Source organism: Lepidochelys kempii, chromosome 8, assembly GCF_965140285.1.
Source record: "Lepidochelys kempii isolate rLepKem1 chromosome 8, rLepKem1.hap1, whole genome shotgun sequence".
Taxonomy (NCBI): Eukaryota; Metazoa; Chordata; order Testudines; family Cheloniidae; genus Lepidochelys; species Lepidochelys kempii.
In genome coordinates this window covers 47,293,296-47,314,581 of record NC_136387.1, presented here as the reverse complement: position 1 = coordinate 47,314,581, position 21,286 = coordinate 47,293,296, and the positions used below count along the sequence as shown (strand labels likewise).

The following is a 21,286-nucleotide window of genomic DNA, read 5'->3' as shown; positions in this document are numbered from 1 at the left end:
TTTGCTGGTCTCGGCCTAGTCCCCGTTTGTGCACTTCACAAAACCAGCACAGAAACGGGCAGCGTTCAGCATACTTAGCGAGGCCAAGAGAGACCCTGGATTGGACTAGCTGGGCTATTGCAGACTGCAGTGGAGGTGCATTAGTACACATTGCACAGAGTCTCATCCTGGAAAAATAGCGAGTGCTGCAGGCCAGGACTGAGGTGCAGTGACAGGGATGGTTGGGAGGGAGACAGGACTGGGGGCAGAAATGGTCTGGGATACTTCCCACCAGGATTGAGGTGCGTTGGTACAATGCCCGCTAGGGGCCCAGAACAGGAAGAGCAGCGTGCGCTAGAGGGCTCGGTAGTGAGGTGCCTTGGTAAAACAATAATGCTACTACTCAGGGGCAAGGTGCATTGACAGAGCTGTGTGCAGGAAATTTGCAAAATAAATCCAGTCGTGTTATTTGTGGCATCAGTATTTTCTAGCAAGATCCCTCAGCAAACCTCGTTAGTGTTACTTCTTATGCAAATTTCTCATCAAGGCCCAGGGAAGGCTCGCTTTGCTTAAAGCTGCTCCACTGAAATAGTGAATCGGAATCATGTACCTGATGATCTGTCCCCGCAGATTGCACAGATGTGTTTGGCCAGGGACCCTGGGCTAGTGGAGGGATAATTCATGTTTCCAATCCCTGGGAGGCCTGGCAGGGGCTTAATGTCTTCAGAGCTGCTGACATTGTTCATGACATTGAGCTAGAAAAAGAGGAATTTACAAGAGACAAGCCTGTATTATGGTTATTTAAGATTCACATTGCAGTAGTGTCCAAAGATCTAAACATTGTGCTAGGGGCTGTCCAGATACATCTCAGGACATATTTTCAGTTAGACCTGGTTGGCCTTTCTCCTGAAAAAGTGTTTTTATTACAAAACAGTCTTTTATTTAATAAAAAGGTTTAAAAAGAAAAAGATCATTGTTGCAATTTTTCATGAAAAGTTTAGTGAATTTTGATGAGAGCTGTCTGGAGGACACCAATTCCATTTGGCGACAATTTTCAAGGTTTCGAAATGTCGTTTGTTCCTCACGAGGAACGAAAACAAAACCTTCGGGATATTTTCAATTCAGGAAAGTTTTTGGGGTCAAGGGCTCCAAACACAGCACAGTACAAACAGGTGCTTGGGACATGGGGCAGGGGGAGACCCACATGCCAAGCCGCTGCTCTGCCTGATTCAGAGCCCAGGTCTACATCCTGGATCACTCTGACTCAAACATCTGAATCTGATCTGCCCATACCCCAGCCTCTGGGTTATAGAGTGAGACTCTGGTTACATCTACACTACCATGGTAAGTCAACCTAAGTTACTCCAGCTACGTGTCTACACCACACTAGGTCGACGGGAGATGCTCTCCCATTGCCTTACCTTCATCTTCTCGTTCCTGGTGGAGTACTGGAGTCGACTGGAGAGCATTCTGCTGTCAATTTAGCAGGTCTTCACAAGACCCACTAAAAATCAACCCTTGGTGCATCGATCGCAGCAGCGTCGATCCTGCAGTAGTGTAGACATAGCCTCTGTCTTTCCACTCAGAAATGACCACACTCACCAGATTGCCCTGGACCCAAAAAACCTTCCAGAGGAAAACTTAGCAGAAACAAATTCCTCGCCAGAGAGTTTTTTCAGCTTCAATGTAATAGTGTATTACATTGGTAATACAAATGAAATTGGGTCAAAAATGTTCCAGCCAGCTCTCCTTTTTATTGACATTTCAAACTTCTTCATACATCAACAACAAGGTTTTTGATACACCAATTTTTACACCATTTTAATGCCATTTTCTCATGCAAAAATTTGAAATAATATTTGATTAAAAAAGTGAGAATATTTTTTTAAAAAAATTGAAACAAGGCTCCATTTTGAACAATGTTTGAAAATAAAAACCCTCTGAATTTTTTCATGAAATTAGTTCAACTTTTGACCCACTCTAGCCTGCACCTTGAAGAAATAAAAGCAAAACCACATACATTTACACATGCACCCCCCTTTAAGAAGTTAATGATCTTGTCAATATTGCCCCACCTGCCAAGTGGTGGAGGGTCTGGGGTTATGCAGGTCAGCTTCCAGTGGAGGAGAAATTGGCAAATGGAATTCAGGCCTAGCCTAAGCGTAACTTGCTTTATTTATGTATATACACCAATCCTGGAACAGAGGTGGTCCGAAACAGCATGAAGGCAATGGATAACTCCAAAGCACAGGAGTCTTTGGAGCCATGGTTTTGGTTTGGTCCATTATAGAAATGAAGGGTCATTTGCAAAATTTAGCTCCAAATTCAAATACCCCTAGAGTGTTTGGATGTGCAGGTTTGATTCCTGATTGTGCCCAGCTCTGCTTTCTATCTCAGTCACTTTCCCCCCAGTTCCTGTGAAGTTTGTTATTGTCAGGCTGCTTTTAACTCAGCTCAGGTCAGCTCCCAGACTACTGCACTGGGCAGCACAGCATGGGGAGGAGGTGACCAGCCCTCTGTGGAGAAAGAAGTGGTTTTGGACTATTGAGAAAAGCTGGACGAGCACAAGTCCATGGGGCCGGATGCGCTGCATCCGAGAGTGCTAAAGGATGTGGCGGATGTGATTGCGGAGCCACTGGCCATTATCTTTGAAAACTCATGGCGATCCTGGGAAGTCCCGGACGACTGGAAAAAGGCTAATGTAGTGCCCATCTTTAAAAAAGGGAAGAAGGAGGATCCTGGGAACTACAGGCCAGTCAACCTCACCTCGGTCCCTGGAAAAATCATGGAGCAGGTTCTCAAGGAATCAATTCTGAAGCACTTAGAGGAAGGGAAAGTGATCAGGAACAGTCAGCATGGATTCACGAAGGGCAAGTCATGCCTGACTAATCTAATTGCCTTCTATGACGAGATAACTGGCTCTGTGGATGAGGGGAAAGCGGTGGACATGTTGTCCTTGACTTTAGCAAAGCTTTTGACATGGTCTCCCACAGTATTCTTGCCAGCAAGTTAAAGAAGTATGGGCTGGATGAATGGACCATAAGGTGGATAGAAAGTTGGCTAGACTGTCGGGCTCAATGGGTAGTGATCAATGGCTCCATGTCTAGTTGGCAGCCGGTATCAAGTGGAGTGCCCCAAGGGTCGGTCCTGGGGCTGGTTTTGTTCAATATCTTCATAAATGATCTGGAGGATGGTGTGGATTACATCCTCAGCAAGTTTGCAGATGACACTAAACTGGGAAGAGTGGTAGATACAGTGGAGGGTAGGGATAGGATACAGAGGGACCTAGACAAATTAGAGGATTGGGCCAAAAGAAATCTGATGAGGTTCAACAAGGACAAGTGCAGAGTCCTGCACTTAGGACGGAAGAATCCAATGCACCGCTACAGACTAGGGAGCAAATGGCTCGGCAGCAGTTCTGCAGAAAAGGACCTAGGGGTGACAGTGGACGAGAAGCTGGATATGAGTCAGCAGTGTGCCCTTGTTGCAAGAAGGCCAATGACATTTTGGGATGTATATGTAGGGGCATTGTCAGCAGATTGAGGGACATGATCGTTCCCCTCTATTTGACATTGGTGAGGCTTCATCTGGAGTACTGTGTCCAGTTTTGGGCCCCACACTACAAGAAGGATGTGGAAAAATTGGAAAGAGTCCAGCGGACAGCAACAAAAATGATTAGGGGACTGGAACACGTGACTTATGAGGAGAGGCTGAGGGAACTGGGATTGTTTAGTCTTCAGAAGAGAAGAATGAGAGGGGATTTGATAGCTGCTTTCAACTACCTGAAAGGGGGTTCCAAAGAGGATGGATCTTGACTGTTCTCAGTGGGAGCTGATGACAGAACAAGGAGTAATGGTCTCAAGTTGCAGTGGGGGAGGTTTAGGTGGGATATTAGGAAAAACTTTTTCACTAGGAGGGTGGTAAAGCACTGGAATGGGTTATCTAGGGAGGTGGTGGAATCTCCTTCCTTTGAGGTTTTTAAGGTCAGGCTTGACAAAGCCCTGGCTGGGATGATTTAGTTGGGGATTGGTCCTGCTTTGAGCAGGGGGTTGGACTCGATGACCTCCTGAGGTCCCTTCCAATCCTGATATTCTATGATTCTATGAACTCTAGAGCTGCTGAAATGGACTTTTCTTCTTTTAGAGAAAATGCTTTGAGCATGTCTGAATCCTCCTCTTGTTATGGCTCAGCTCAGTTTGAAACATCAGTAGTTGGGAAGACCTTTTCCAGGCTGCAGAGCCATAGCACTTTCATACTGAGAACATAGCATGACAGCCAGTTTACATCCTTCAGTGGATGGGCACATTTTGGATCTATGAATTAACACAGGATAAAGCTCTAGCATGTGTTCTGTCACTTGTGATGTCCCTGTGTTCTCTCACTGTGCTCTAAACCTGAACTGTTGACTATGGCAGTGCTTCAGCTTGCAGCAGATGAGTTTGTGGAATGCACCCCCCGGGCTGGCAGGTCATCTGTGTAAAATGTGTCAAGCATCCATAGCCTCCGTATCCACGAGACCCAAGCACAGGCGAATGGCAGACGTGTACGCTCCAATGATGAACCCCTCCTCTTGCAATAGCTGCAGGACTTGTTCAGAGACACAGGTGTCTCTCGTATCCCTCCAGGGCTTTCCGAAGGGGCTTGGAGCAGCCAGCCTGCTCTCTTCTGAGTGCGCTGCCTGCTACATCTAGAGAGCTTTCCTTTGTGCAGGTCAGAGTGCACATTCCAGGCAGGGTTCAAGAAGGAAAATGACAAGCTGCCACAGGAGCAGATCAGCACATGTGCAAGCTCCAGGCAAGCAAGCAGACATGAGTGATAATCCGACATACCAGAGGCAAGAGAATTCACCTGTTTCTAACACTACACATATGCAAGCAGCATGGACACCGTTCTGTAGCTGGAATTTAAATCCTGACTCCAAGAGCATCTTAGCATTTAGGAAACTGGCTAAGCGTTTGCTGCTTACAGTTTTAAATGCTAATGGCTTAGCACTGAAGCATTTTATCCATCAGACAATCAGAGCATTAATTGTTCAGTGGCTGATGGAGTTCCAGTCCATAATGATGGTGATTTGTGAATAAAATGCCCTTTCTGTGAAAGTTCCCTTCTTAAACCAAAAACATTTTCAAATCCCAATTTTTTTTTACCAATTTTCAAAGATGAAGAACATTTTTCAGTTTTGTCAACGTTTTTCCAGTTTTCATTGAAAAATTGAAAATAATTTACCCTAGTTTTGGAAAACCAAAAGTTTTCCAGGGTTTTGGTTTTTAAGAACATAAGAATGGTCCTACTGAGTCAGACTAAAGGTCCATCTAGCCCAATATCCTGTCTTCCGACAGTGGCCAGTGCCAGGTGCCCCAGAGGGAATGAACAGAACAGGTAATCATCAAGTGATCCATCCCGCATCACTCATTCCCAGCTTCTGGCAAACAGAGGCTAGGGACACCATTCCTGCCCATCCTGGCTAATGGCCATTGATGGACCTATCCTCCATGAATTTATCTAGTTCTTTCTTGAACTCTGTTATGGTCTTGGTCTTCACAACATCCTCTGGCAAGGAGTTCCACAGGTTTACTGTGCATTGTGTGAAGAAATATTTCCTTTTATTTGTTTTAAACCTGCTGCCTATTAATTTCATTTGGTGACCCCTAGTTCTTGTGTTATGAGAAGTAGTAAACAATACTTCCTTATCTACTTTCTCTACATCAGTCACGATTTTATAGAGCTCAATCATATCTCCGCTTAGCCGTCTCTTTTCTAAGCTGAAAAGTCCCAGTTTTATTAATCTATCCTCATACAGAATCCATTCCATACCCCTAATAATTTTTGTTGCCCTTTTCTGAACCTTTTCCAATTCCAATATATCTTTTTTGAGATGGGGTGATCACATCTGCACACAGTATTCAAGATGTGGGCATACCATGGATTTATATAGAGGCAACATGATATTTTCTGTCCTATTATCTATCCTTTTCTTAATTATTCCCAGCATTCTGTTAGCTTTTTTGACTGCCGCTGCACATTGAGTGGATGTTTTCAGAGAACTATCCACAATGACTCCAAGATCTCTTTCTTGAGTGGTAACAGCTAATTTAGACCCCATCATTTTATACATATAGTTGGGATTATGCTTTCCAATGTGTATTACTTTGCATTTATCAACATTAAATTTAATCTGCCATTTTGTTGCCCAGTCACCCAGTTCTGAGAGATTCTTTTGTAGCTCTTCACAGTCTGCCTGGGTCTTAACGATCTTTAGTAATTTTATATCATCTGCAAATTTTGCCACCTCACTGTTTACCCCTTTTTCCAGATCATTTATGAATATGTTGACTAGGACTGGTCCCAGAACAGATCCCTGGAGGACACCACTATTTACCTCTCTCCATTCTGAAAACTGACCATTTATACCTACCCTTTGTTTCCTATCTTTTAACCAGTTACCCACCCATGAGAGCACCTTCCCTCTTATCCCGTGGCAGCTTACTCTGCCTAAGAGCCTTTGGTGAAGGACCTTGTCAAAGGCTTTCTGAAAATCTAAGTACACTATATCCACTGGATCCCCTTGGTCCACATGCTTGTTGACCCCCTCAAAGACCAACAAAAACCAAACGAAAAATGATTAAAAATGGAATGTTCCTCGTGAAAATTTCTGTGTTGTGAAAAAGTCATTTTTCATTGAAAAAAAATGGGCTTTTCATGCCCATAATCAATTTTGAACCATCACTGCACATTGCATTGGCAGATGTGCCTGCCCCCACCATAAATGAGGACTGAAGCACAATCCTGTTTGTGACTGTGGAAATGGACTGCAAACTTTTGAACACCTCATCAAGCAATGTTTCAAGCAGTGATAGCCCTGTGATACTTTTGCCATCCAATCCACGTCACCCGAGGCAATCAATTAGATCACCAACCTAGACTTGACGATCTTACATTGCTGTTTTAAGGAGTGAAGGAGAAGACTGGAAAAAGGTTGGCTGAAATTCTTTGACCACCCCTGTTCCCAAGAAACATTCTGCCTGACAGAGGACTCGCCCCCATGAATGGACAGTAATAAACCCAAGTGTGCTGAGCCCTAACCTCATTCAAAAAGTGGAAAGAACAAGAGAACCTCCCTTGGTGGCTTTCTCTCACCAGGACACTGAACAGAGAGGAATTCTTTAGGTTTTTAAATGTTATATGGGGGTGGGTATTTCCTCTCTTTGGCTGCACTCATAGATCACAACAGCAGCAAAGGGCGGGGATAGGTTTTAGCCATCAATGTCTTTGGAGCTTGGTTCCTGCATTTTAAGTGCAATGATGTGTGATATTTGGGACAACTGCTTGAACCCAAATCCATTAGCAGCCTGCCTGCTGAATCCCTGAGGTCCAGCTGTCTCATTCTGTTAGCGGGAACACAAGTGAAGTGTGCTCTTCGGAGTTGCTAACTCAACATGACAGGTTAGATCTGCTGCCCTGATCAGAGAAGCTGCTTCTGGATTTATCCTAGGCGCTGAAGGAAAGGACTCAAACTCCCATTTTTTTCCCCCTGTGTAATAAAGTTTGACAGTAGCTCTGCCCCAGTAAAGTAACAGTAGCAACTTTCATCCTGAAATATCCTACTGTAAAATATAATCATTCACCTGTCACTGAAATGCAGCCACATCTGGGGTGCAGGCCAGCAGCTGGTTAAGAATGCAAGGCTATACAAGTATTTAGGCCAGTAAGTGAAGAAGACTCTTCTACTTGAAATTACAGAAGAAATTTAGGCAAGCAGGATGAAATTAACCTGGATGCAATTTGACCAAGACACTATGGCTAACATGCTTATGGGTGGAACAATATTTTCATGGGCTTCCAAATTCAAAGTGTGGGGCAGTAGGAAACATAGGTCTGAAGTGTCCCCATTCCTGCACACTGGTTTCCACTCTCACAAAGTGTCCACCTTAACCCACACCACCATCTTGCTTTTCCTGAGGTCCCTGATGGCTCTGCCCCTCCCCTCAACCCCACCTCCAGTCCCAGCTGGATGTCTGGCCTTTCATGGCGGTAACTGTCAAAAATGGCTCTCCTGGCCCTTCCAACATGTCTCGCCCCGGGCCACACATCAGGCAGGCAGCTCCGTGTGCAGATCCAAAGCAGTGTCCAGTCACTTCCCCCATTCCTTGGCAGTAGCTGGAGCGAGCTGAAGTTCAAGAGGAGATGTGACAGCTTTCCCCACCACTTGCTGTCCCTCTGACGCATCCTCTGCCTGTCCCTCCTCATGCCAACAAACCCCTTGGGTGGAATTCTCCCCCCTACTGTAGAGTAGGTCTGGAAGAATCCCTGGATGCCACAACCCTTCTGAAAGGCACTATGGGACTTCCAAGAACCTCAAGCGATCAGGACCTTCATTCCACAGCTCATCCCAAAGGTGTACGGAAACCTTTGGCAGCTTTAAATCAGCATTGCTGCAATAGGAATGGCACCGAGCTGGCTCAGCAGGGTCAAGGATCTGGCCCCAGATATTTATATTCTAACACTTGGATGCTACTGTTAGGAGTAGAGCTAGTTTTTGTTTTTCGTTTTTTTTTTTTTTTTTCTAAAGGGAAAATGTAGAAATGTCACCATTGGGTGCCTTTCCAGGCTTGACAGAACAATTTCATATTTTTCTGATTTTTTAAAATTTTAATATGGACTAAATTCCTAATATTCCCTTTCCCCTCATCTTTTTGCCCTCCCCTCCCCCACTGTAATAGAATGAATAATATCCAGGTTCGCTTCGTTTTCCCCACTTTTTCATTTGTTCTCTTGCCATTCTGTCGCTGTTCACAAATTGAGGCCGTTTTGAAAAAGCGACAGAGCCACAAAAGGAAAAAAGAACCCCAGATATATTTCACCCCGCTACATTCCACAGGAGAGGGGAAAGAATATATTTCACATTTTTACATTTTGATTAACGACATTTAAAATAAAACTGAAGTCTGGGGTTTGGAAAATGGCCATTTTTCATTGGGGGAGGGGAGGGAGAGTTTTGACATAAAAGATTCCAAGTAGCTCATGTTACAAGCAACTTAAAATTTTGCATTTCTGTAGTAATTTGCATTTGAGGATCTCAAAACCCTATAGAACAATCTCAACCAACTTGTCCTTGCTTCTCTGTAGTCATATTCCCTGTACCACCTCCCTCAGGAACCCTTTCTACCACCTGCTTTCTCTTACACTTACAGACATTTACCTAATATGCAGCCTAAGCTTCCCTTTTAGTTTCAGGCCATTAGCCTTTGTCCTGCCATCATCTGAGCATAATTCTCTTTTTCCATTTATGTTACCTTGAAGCTATTTATACGTGGTTATCCTCTCTGGCCCCAGAGTCCTCTCTTTTCTGGACTATATAAATATAGCTTCCTCAGTCTTAGCCTCTTGAATCTTTATATTATTTTCCACTCCCTTATTTTCAGTTGTTCCACACACACACAATATTCTAGCAGGGGTCCCACCAAGGATGAGGTGAGACACACAACTGCCCTCCCAATTTTTACATGTGATCCTACTGTGGCCTCGTGGCTAGGATGCTGAGACTTTGGAGACCTGGGTTCTAATCCTGGCTCTGCCACTGAGTAACCTTAGACATGTCACTTTATTGCTGTGGGCCTCAGTTTCTCCATCTGTAAAATGGCGACAATGATACCGACTTCCTTCATCAAGTGCTTTGAGATCTACAGATGAAAAATACAGTGCAGGATCTAGGTATGATTATATAGCCAAGAATGCAGTGGGGGTTCAGATAACACCCTGGGAAGAAGCTTACAGTTATGATCCTTTTTTCAGTGACAGTGCTTAAAGTCACACAGTGGCATCAGTGGCCCAACCAGGACTGTGACCCAAGAGTCCTGCCTCTCCACCCCTCTACTAACAACTTAACAAAACTCCCTTTGCCAGGCTGATGAGTCGGAGCAGGGTGCAGCTGCATAACTACAGGGACTGAGAACTGGCAGCATTGGCAAAGCGCTGCAGAAAGTGACCCAGGACAGGCTGGAGTCAGGGATAAAGAAGTATATCACTGAAAGACACCAGAGGACTTAAACCTTCCTTGTGATGAACTGTGGGGCTGTGGAAATGGTGCGTGCATCAAAAACCCCAGCTGCTTAACAGATTTCTTCCCCAAGGTGTTAGGGGCCCTCTGGGGACTGCTCTGCGCTAGACTGTCCTTGGCTCTGGGACAGGTGTGTCTTAAGGAGGGTAGGCAAGGAGCCAGGTCCCAGAGCCAAGAGCAGCTGCAGTCTCTGCATGCAAAAGAGGGCAGAAGCTGTTCTCTCCTAGCTATTGGGGGTGGGGGGCACAAATCAGCTAAAGATGCGGCCCCCTTAGTGTAAGGCCACTAGGCCTGATTCTCCACAGCACTGCTCTAGCACACTGATGTCATGCCGTCAAGATCAACAGAGTAACACCAGCGTGTCACTGGGGAAGTGCTCAGAGAATGAGGCCCATTCTCTCCAGCAGCGTTAATCCTCATTTCCCCTGATCTGAGGGCAGAATCCCCCTGGCAGCTATCGGGGATACATGACGCCGTGGAGATGAATGAGGTGTTACTGGTGTTCCTTCAGAATGGCGTGCACAACTCGCCACTTGTGAGCGACAAAGCCATTCCAAACACAGGCTAATAAAACGCATAAACTGTGCCCAAGCCATGTCCTCGCTCTCTCCCCCCCGCCCCAGTCCTCAATCCAGCAAAGCACTTAAGCTTAACTTTAAGCATGTGCTTAGCGCCATTGAAGTCAGTGGAACCAGAGGTGGGGGGGGCAAAAAGAGAGGAACCTAAGCGTATATCCCAGTACAAGGCCACTTGTGCCCAGCTGTGCCTTTCCTACTGCTGATATTTTGTGCACAGAAGCCTCATAGCAGCTGCTTGCCTGGGAGATTGTGCAACCGGCAGGTAAATTTAATGCTCACTTGTGTCACTCAGCAGCATTTCTCTCCCTCTGCAGTGCCTGGTTCTCTGGGATTGCTCCCTCATGACCTGTCCCTGGTGCTGAATATTAACCCCAGGCTAACTCCAGCCAGTCATTTTCACTTATGCAAAATACCCTGGACCCAGTTCTCAGTTACTCTGTTCCTGCACTTAGGGCAGAGATGGAGGGTCTCTGAGCCACCTCGTATTCTGGACCTCTGTGCGCATTTGATCCCTGTTGTATAATTAGAGGTGCCTCAGGGCTGCTGGAATTTACACTGTTTCCCATGACTCCCTATAGGCCCTGGGAAGCAGAGAATAACCACAGAGCACTGCACTGCCACTATATGACCAATCTACCCCTACGCCAGGGGCCAGGAGTCAGTGCTGGTGTGGAGCCCTTAGGCCAGCTCTGAGGATCGGGAGCCATTAGGCCAGGGAGGTCCCCTGCACTGGGATTTTCTCAGGGGAGTGTTGATGGTCCCTTTATACTGCCAGAGTGGCCTAATGGGCCTTAGTGTAACTGGGAATCAGACCCACCATTGTTGGCATTAAGTTGGGATGCCCAGTTACCACATGGGGTATTTCAGTCCACTCTTGGGCTGTCTTCACTGGCATCGAAACATCTTCCAAGCCAATACAAAGTGCCCCTGGCCGCACCAGAAAACATCTCTTGTCATCTCAGCATAGTTACAGGGATGCCATCAAGGAGTACAGGCCGGAAATGGACAATTGGTTTTTAAATAATAGGGTTCACACAAAGCTTAGCATGATAACAAATCAGCGACACCCACATACTTCCTCATGGCTGCCATTAAGCCTCTCACCTGCCAATTTTAGCCAGGGCATTTATTTAACAATGGACTGAACAAAGCAATCACAAGCATGCTGTAGAGTATGATCCAGCCAGGGCCAATTATAGGCACTTAACTAAAACAGGTTGAAAAAATTGGAAAAAAAACTTTGCAAAATAAAAATCCTATTTTTTTATTTGAATTTGAAATTTCTATGACAATTTTTCATTGGTGTTGCAAATTGTGACTATAATTGACTGTCACTCACTAAACAGTATTATTAAACTCAAAGACAAGCTGAAGCCGTATGCAGTACGCAGCATGTAAGGAAATTAAAGCTGGGCGAAAGTTTTCCAACAAATAGTTTATCAAACAAAAAATGCAGTCTTGGTCAACCCAAAACTAGTCGCAAATTTGACACAAATAGTTTTGGCCCGTCTCAAAATGGCCAGAGGAGGAGAAGATTCTGTTAATCTTTTACCCTTCCTCTGTGACCAAGAAGCCCAGGGGTTAGTGCTCTCAGCTGGGGTGTAGGCGACCCAGATTCTCAGCCCCCTGCTGGAACAAACCTGAAACAGACTTTTCTGATTCCCAAAAAAATTCAGATTTGATTCAACCCAAACTTTCCCCCCCCCCTTCATTTTTTTGGAGTTGCCACCAAACTGAAAAAATCAATTATTCATCCACCTCTAAATTAAATAGAAAAGGGCCCATTCTCCCTGTCCATATTAATGGGAGTTATTTAGGAACAATCAGAGGGCCTCTTTAGGTCAGACCCTTGTAAATGGCTAAACAACATGCACAGCTGAAAAGTAAGTGTTCAAACTCCGTCATTCATCCCAGAAATATAATGAGCCATAGCAAAAGGACAGAGTTGCTGGTACGCACCTGAGGGCTGGTGTGCGCAACAAAATTCATTCCGGGAGCTGAAGACAGGGAAACGGAATGAGATCCAATGGACGAAGTGATGACTCTGTATGGCGAGCCTAGCGCATTCGCAGGCGACCCTGTTGTGTTCATTGGAGATGTAAGAACTCTGGCACTCACTGGAGCCTCCATGTAGCTAGGATGGCCATCCACTGAATTCCCTGGGGAAAAGCTTGATGATGAGCTCACCGACATAGAGCTGGTGTGAACAGGGGAATCTAAAAACACAGGAGAAATACCTTAGTTTTTAAAGGGAAGGGGAAGGTAAAACAGACCAATATCTTCTCCATGTCAGTCATACTCTGGATCACCCTGTCAGACTGTCTGCAGTGGCTCATGAGCATGAGTGCCAGCCTCAAGGCAGACTGCTACAAACCAGGCCACAAACCCCAAATTGGTTGTGAGTTCTATACTTCGATTTCACCAACCAGGTATCGAGAGTGAACGCCACAAGCACTCTAACAGCCTTTATAATGGAGTCACAGACAGTCCCCTTGGGTCCGCCAATCTGCTTTGTCACCCAGATGAGCCTGCCTTTGTCATAGATGGACCCTTACACCAAAAATCACAAAAATATTCAGGATCAGTCACTTACCCCGGGTCAATTTACCTCAAATCTCATGCCAAAGACAATACCGGTAGCCAATCCGATAGTAAATTAACAAAAGATTTATTAACTAAACCCTGGTCTACACTACAAAATTACTTCAGTATTACTACATCGCTCAGGGGTGTGAATAATTCACTCCCGAGCGATGCAGTTACACTGACCTAAGCACCCGTGTAGACAGCACTAGGTTGGTGGGAGAGCTTCTCCTGCCAACATAACTACCACCTCTTGCAGAGGTGGAGTTATTAAGCCAATGGGAGAGCTCTCTCCCGTCAGCTTAGAGCATCTTCATCAGATGTGCTACAGCGCTGCAGCTGTAAATTTCTAGTGTCGACCTGCCTGAAGAAAAGAAACAAGGCAGTTATTTACAAGGGTTAAAGCAGGTAAATATATACTCACAAATGAGTTACAGTCTTAGGTTTCAAACACTGATAGAAGCTGCTGTAATGTGCAAGCTCTCTTTGTTCTTTAGAGCTGACCCAAGCTACACAGCTGGGGATCCCTTGCTTCTCCTTAGACGTCCTGCCCTCTCCCTAGAAGTCCAAAGTGCACAGGGATCTTTGCTTATGTTAGGAATCTTTTCCTCTCAGAGTCCAAACAGCATAATGGTAGCAATTTTTCTTGCCAGGGATTTTTATCCCCTTCCCCCAGAGCTCAAGCTGATGGGACAAGGGTTTGTGCAGGTCTCCACTTCTTGGGTGTTGGAGGAGCAATCAACAAAGTCTTTTGTCCACTGTTCCAGGATGACTTGTCTGATGTCTATGGGCCTCCTTTTGCTAGGCAGGAGGCGACACCTCTTGTGGTAAGCTAGTATCTCACCGTCGGTAAGGCTTCTCTCCTGACTGGAGGGGTTTGCAGTTTCAAAGCAAACACTTTTGTAGTTACAGAGCAAAACACTTGAATATTACCTTAGAGCACGGGATACTGATATTCCAAGTGAGATTAATGCAGGCAGCAACTCACAACCTGTTCATAAGTCCAAACACCAAACACATTTCTATAAAGCCAATGCCCATTTTAAAAACGCTAACACACAGGTGAGCCAGACTGGTTTCCAGCTGTGCGTTTGTCAGTGTTTAATAAGGCCTGTGCATGAGCTGGCACCTGGTCTGCCGGCATCACACACCCGTGGCAGTGTATACAGAAAGGAAGGAGGAGCTGCACTGGTTGAGACCATTGGGGCATTTTTTCTGGTATCTCATCTGGCCTCCCACCATACCAGACCACACCACTGACCCATCTAGTCTTGCATTTCACCTGTCCTCAACCAAGAGCAGATTGTTGATCCTTCTAATCAGCATCTTGCCCCCTGCAATTCCACATCAGATCACTGGCATCTCACCTCCTGTCATAGATCAGACCCTTGACCCATCTAGTCTGTATCTTGCCTCCTATAATACCATTTGGGTCATCTGTCCATTTAGTTTGTTATCAAAATGCTCCAGTTTCAAGAGTTATTTCAGGCTCTTAATACAACCTTTGCTTTGACTATTGTGTTGGAAGATATGCTAAGATAATCAGTTCACAAAAATCCAGAATTGAAAACTCACACCAGTTTGCAAATTATATATCAATATTCTCTTCTGTTGAATGAATGTGGTACTGATAAAAGCTCTTTGGTTGACATCTCAAGCTAAATCAGTGCAATGGATTCTGGGTAAGTTTTCGAGTTACAGTACTTACAGTACCGAGATACACTGAAAGTCTGAAAAGTACCTTCATTTTTCTGCATTTAAAACTAGAACAAGTCAGCCGTGTTCCTCTAAATCCAACTGAACAACACAAAAAACAATAAATGGATCTCTCTAAGCTGAACATTTTTAGAAAGTGTGCCATGTTTGGAAGAGGCTGAGTGATTGGAGAACAGAAGGAATGAGTTAGACAACAGTCAAGGGCCTGTCTCCTGAGGGGAAAGCGTTTTTACTTGGAAACCATTAGGAAACAGGACATTTTCCTTATAATTTCTTTTCCAGCTGAAGAATCACTATATCCCCCTGTGAGGAGATTGAGCAAGAAAAAAGTGAAGTGACTCCCTTAAGGTCACATAGGACATTGGTAGCAGAGCTCAGATGAGAACACACAAATCTTGTTTTTCATGCCTTGGCTCTACCTATTAATCAAGACCACCTCTCTTTGCCTTGAAGGCTTCTGTTGTTGTCATTGTATCCTTTCGGTATGTGTTCCTTTCCCACTGGGAAAATTGATCCAAAAAGCAAAAGTAAGAATTGACAAAGACCTTTTCCCCTCCCTGTGCAGAATTAAATCTGAAATGGGTTGATAACGGCAAAATCCAGGCCTCCTTGACTCTGACAAATGTCTTTAATGTTATTCAGGAAGCTGACCTTTTCCCATCTTTATTGTGCAACTTCCCTCTGAATCAGATTTGATTGTTACTTCAGGTAAAATAACAAACACTGTCACATAAACAATTTTGCAGCAATGTTAAAAGAAGAAAAGCTGCCTTACTTGCAAAGCCAATAGAAACCAACAGTCATGCTCTACACCGGTGGCTCTCAACCTTTCCAGACTACTGTACCCCTTTCAGGAGGCTGATTTGTCTTGCATACCCCACTTTTCACCTTACCTGAAAACAACTTGCTGACAAAATCAGACATAAAAATACAAAAGTGTCACAGCACGCTATCATTGACAAATTGCCGACTCTCTCATTTTTACCATATAATTATAAAATAAATCAACTGGAATATAAATACTGTATTTACATTTCAGTGTATTGTATATAAAGCCGTATAAACAAGTCATTGTATGAAATGTTAGTTTGTACTGACTTCACTAGTGGTTTTTATGTAGCCTGTTGTAAAACTAGGCAAATATCTAGATAAGCTGATGTACCCCCCGAAGACCTCTGCGTACCCCCAGGGGTACATGTACCCCTGGTTGAGAACCACAATGCCAGCCATGGACAATCAGTTGTGACGACCTTTCCTCTAAGCACTGTCACCTCTCCATTCAGAGTGGAATACTCTAGGCATGAGGGTTCTACTTTGAGAAACCAACAGAAGAAATACCACTCCTCTGAAAGGTTAATGGTAGGTAATGCAGACCACAGATGGGCCAGCTAGATCAGAAAACATTAAAGATGGAAAATCAGATAGCAAATCTAAGGCTGCTCGTGCGGTGAAAAGAAATGACCGCACATTGTGAGATAAGAGTTCAGTCCCAAGCCTTACTACAGATTTCCTGTGTGACCTTGGGCAAGCTCATTTCACCTCTCTGGGCCTTGTTATCCCCAGCCGGCAGATAGGGACAATAATGCTTAACTATGCCTTAGGAGGTTACTGGGAGGCTTAATTCATTAATGTGCGTTAAAAGTATTGAGAGTCTCACTGCTATAGGAAATGGTTATATTGGTCTGATAAAATCATGAAATCTATTTATCTATCTATCCAGGTACTTATACAGCCACCATCATTGCAGTATCCGAACTCCTCGCAAACACCAGTGAATTTATCTTCACAACGTTCCTGTCAGCTAGAGAAGTATTATTGTTCCTTAGGCATATATAACAAACTGAGGCACAGGAAGATTAAATGACTAATGACTTGTCTACATAGGGAATCTGACTGGAACAGCTATTCCAGAATAGCTCCCTTTGTGGACTCTCTATTTCTGAATAAACGTCATTTTATTCCAAAATAATTAGTGTGCTTCCAAAGGGGAGTAAATATTTTGGAATAAAATCACTTCTATTTTGGAACAGAGTGGTCATACAAGCATCTATTCTACCATAGGTTATTCCAATCCATTTCCCCATGTAGAAAAGCCCTAAGATCACATAGGAAGGCTCTAGGAAAGCCATGAATTGAATCCAGGCCTCCAGAAATGCCAGTCCAGTGCCTTAACCACAAGACCAACCTTCCTCCCTTTCATCCAAAACATTTACAAATCAGCTTATACACAGTAAAGCTCTGGACATCCTTCACAACGTTCACCCATAAATTGTTTTGTTAGGTAAGTAAGACATGGGATGTGCCAGGTCTGAGGACAGTGAGGGGACAAAATATCTAATATCCTGCACTGCAAACACAGATGCTCTGCCACTGTTCTTGTCTCTAAGCATGTCTAGATCTGACATTGATCAAACTGATAATGACAATGGGGAAGATCCCAGGTCCAATGTCGCTAACTCCTGCTAAGACAAAAGACAAAATACAAATACGTATTTCATGGATCAGGAAGGATTTTTGGGGAAAACGAGATTAAAGTGGACCTCACTCTATTGGCTGAAGAAATTGAAGATGGAAAATTTAGGGGTAATTGTCAAGTTAGATGACCCTACCAAGGGGATAAACTTCCTGGTGGTCATGCAGAAACAATGCACATTAGAGCTGTGACAGTGGCTAAATCCACAAGACCGGAACAGAGCGGTCAAGCAAAAGAATTACATTTGATAAGGTAACAAAATTGGCTGATGCATCCTGGGTGCCAGACGGCAGACAAAACTGGACAAAAAAAGCTCACTGCTAACCACAGTTAATACTCCACGTGTAGAGCTGGTTGTACTTGTTCAAAGTCAATGGGCTGGATTGTTATAGAAAAAGGCTGTGTTTTCCACCCAAAGAATAAAAATTGTGAAAAAATTTGTTAACGTCTTCTAAATTTTTTGGTCTCCCCCAACATTTTCTGCAACAATTTTTATCCAAAATGGTATTGAAATTTTGCATTTATAAAAAAAAATGGTTTTCAGAAAATAAAAAAGAAACATTTATAAGGATTTCAGTAACTGTTTTTATAGCATTTCTTAGTTTAGGTTTTGAACCCAGTGAAATAGAAACGATTAAAAAAATGACAACGTTTAAACCAAAAACCATTTAGATCATCTCTACCCACAAGGGAAGTATGGATGCACCTGCTCATTCCTCAGTATTCATTCATCCTAAGAAGTGTTTCAAAAAGAAAATGGACTAAAGACACACTGAGCTCTATGGGCTACAGCCATTAGGGATGACAGGCATTGGTGCTGAGAGCTGTGGCAGAGGAAATGCTCTGGAGTGACAAAAGGGAAGAACGGCCCCCGGTACTTTGTGCACCTTTTCAAGCATGCGCTTTGTGTAACGTTTATCTGCAGAAGAGCATAACAGCAGCACAGACCCCACTGTGTATCTGTGGTCAGGAGACATTTCGCAGACAGTGTTGCCACCTCTCACAAATTTATCAAGGGTGTCACTTTTTTTTTTGAAGTCTCCCAGAGTTCTGTGGGCATGGGGAAATCTCAGCTTTCATGAAAGACCCAAAAAATTATTACAACATTTGTGGATTGTTTTTTTAAATTCCAGCTCATGGAGTCATGTTCATATGTGAGAATCTCCGCGTGCATTGCTTAAAAAAAAAAAAAAAACACTTTCTAGCTCTCCTGACTGGAGAAAAGCTTGAAAACATGAACCCTACAGATTCAAAATCCTGAAGGCAAATTAAAAAAAAAAAGTTTTAAAAATCTCATGATGTTGGGCGACTGACTCATGAGTTGGCAATACGGCACGCTATTAAATGTCTCCGTGTGTGTGTGTGAGCACCCATATAGGTGGCTGGTTTCAGAGAACGAGAGAAAAGGGGGTCAAGTTAGATCCAGCCAAATGCATCATCAGAGCAACTATGGTAACTTCCAACTTCTCTGTATGTATATATCTATCTTCTTACTATATGTTCCATTCTATGCATCCGATGAAGTGGGCTGTAGCCCCCAAAAGCTTATGCTCTAATAAATGTGTTAGTCTCTAAGGTGCCAAAAGGACTCCTGTTCTTTTTGAGGATAAATATGTTAGTCACGTGCCTCAGCGGTGGCTCTCAAGCCCAACCCTGCAGACACAGCAGCACTCACTAAGAGGAGGCCACCAGGGAATCATGTAGAGCTAGATAAGTTGTCAAGGATGTTGATTTTATCTCTCCACATTCACACCGCACCTTGCAGGCGTTTTGTCACCACTGAGATCTCCTTCTGAAAGTGTCAGTGTTTCAATCAGACACCCAGCAAGATGTTACCTTGACCCAGATGACAAAACTGATTGCCAATGCAGGCACACACACTGGCGTAATATGATCTAAATAAAGAGGCAATCGTTACGGTGGGCACAGAAAGAACTGGCGGCTGCTACTACTGCAAAACACCACTGGCTTTCCATTTATGTCCAAGTCTCTCCCATCCATGGAAATACAACTGTGCACAGATTGAAAAGAACAGTGTGAAACAGCGGTCTGCTGGGCGGGGGGAAATGGCGGTGTGGGGGAGAAAATTCACAGTGGAATTTTAGCGCAAGCCTTTTAAAGCAGTCATGGACAAAAAAAAGTACCAAAAACCACCAGCTGACCAAAGAATGGTATTGCGCTTGTGGAAGTATGACCCTGTGGTTAAACACAGAGCAAGAATGGATATGGCAGATGGTTTGTGTCAGGGTTTGACACTATGAAACAGTCGTTCGAGCCCCATGTATTTTCCTGAAGATGAGCTCTGTGTAAGCTGGAAAGCGTGACTGTCTCACCAACAGAAGTTGGTCCAATGAAAGATATTACCTCCCCTGCCTTGTCTCTCTCATATCCTGGGACCGACACGGCTACAACTACACTGCAAACGGTTTGGCTGTGTCAGGCAAGGCATTGTCAGTGAAGAAACTGGACTAAGCAAGCACTCCCAGTTGTCTACATGGCTAGAGAATATCACTGCTGGTTGGTCAAAAGGAAAATGATGGGGGTCAACCACACGTGAGAGGGCTCTAGACACTGAGCAAGGAACTACCCTTCACGGAACTTTGTGGCTGCTCAGACAAACTGCTGTGGAGCGTACAGCAAAAAGGTAGGTTTGTTTGGACTCCAGCTGCGTTGTCTGAGGTACTGTTAATGCACAATGACTTACAGGAATCTGAAGAACAGATGGCTCAAGGAACTACCCCTGACCCTCTGACTCACTGGTTCTCATCCGCACGGGGTTAGCAGCAACGAAAAGCTGCTGCTATCTATTAACCTCTTCAGTGGCACCACACTGACGCATGGGGATGAGATCCTGACCCTACTGAAGTCAATGGGAGTTTTGCCCAGTCACAAATGAAGAGAGTAGTCTCACACTTAGCAGTCAGGGGCATGCCTAAGATCCAGTGCCAGCAATGCCGCTGACTCACTGTGACACCCAGGGCAAGTCACTTCACCTCCCTGTGCCTCAGTTTCCTCATCCATCAAATGGAGACAATACTCCTGAGGTGTTAGACTTTAGCATCTGTAAGGTGCTTTAAGAGTCTCAAGTGAAAATGTCATAATTTGTATCACAGTAAGGCCTAGAGGCCACAGTCAAGATCAGGGCCCCACCCTGCTAGGGGCTGTACAGACACGTGGTAGGAGACAGCCCCTGCTCCTAAGAGCTGAAAGTCTAAACAGACACAGGAGGCAGTATTGCCACCATTTTACAAACAAGGAGCTGAGGCACAGCGAGACTAAATGACTTACCCAAGATCACACAACAAGTGGGTGGCAGAACCAGGAATTGAACCTAAGTCTCCAGCATCGCAGCCCAACCATCTTGCTATGCAAGTGTGGCATGTATATAGCATTGTTATGGTGGCAATCACTAGATGGCACTGTAACACATAGTTTTACACGTTCTTTTTGTTAGCAGGCAAGCAGTGTACTTTCTTTGACCAAACACTGTAGTTGGTTTGCTGATGTTGTTGCTTTGGGGGAGCTGTTGCAAACAGCAAGAGTGTTTGTCATTAGCTTTAACCTCTCTTGCTAGAGTCAATTTTTGGTGCAGATTTCTTTGCTGGGACCTGAGCAGTGGGGTTTGGGTGAGAATCCTGAATGAGGGGATGGCCTGTGTGCAGTTTGTGACCACCCCTCTTCCAGGACAGGTGTATGTAGCGTAAATAAAACAAATTACACTAGCAAAGTACTCAGGCTCCGCACCTTGATTTCTCCAAAGGGCCTGATACTTGTAACAGCTCTGCAGAGGGACAGCAGAATTATTCTTATCCTTCAGTTAGCAAGGAGAAAATTCCAGCCTAGAGGGGATGGGGAGAGTCAAGAAGCCCAGCAAGAAGATGACCTGCTGTAGAGATTATG

The 21,286-nt window shown here is 44.4% G+C and overlaps 1 protein-coding gene across 4 annotated transcripts in view; it reads right to left on the bottom strand.

The window, feature by feature from the left end:
• The window catches only part of RXRG (retinoid X receptor gamma), a 116,436-nt gene that overhangs the window by 21,572 nt on the left and 73,578 nt on the right, over positions 1–21,286 (bottom strand). For 3 of the 4 annotated variants that reach the window (XM_073358200.1, XM_073358199.1, XM_073358202.1), the window contains exons 2-3: positions 12,574–12,830; positions 590–734 (exon numbers count right to left, since the gene is read on the bottom strand). In XM_073358200.1, the coding sequence (XP_073214301.1) occupies positions 590–734; positions 12,574–12,830 (402 nt within the window). Of the gene's footprint in view, positions 1–589; positions 735–12,573; positions 12,831–13,621; positions 13,699–21,286 lie in introns of those variants that run through there. The other variant, XM_073358201.1, reaches the window with a different exon arrangement.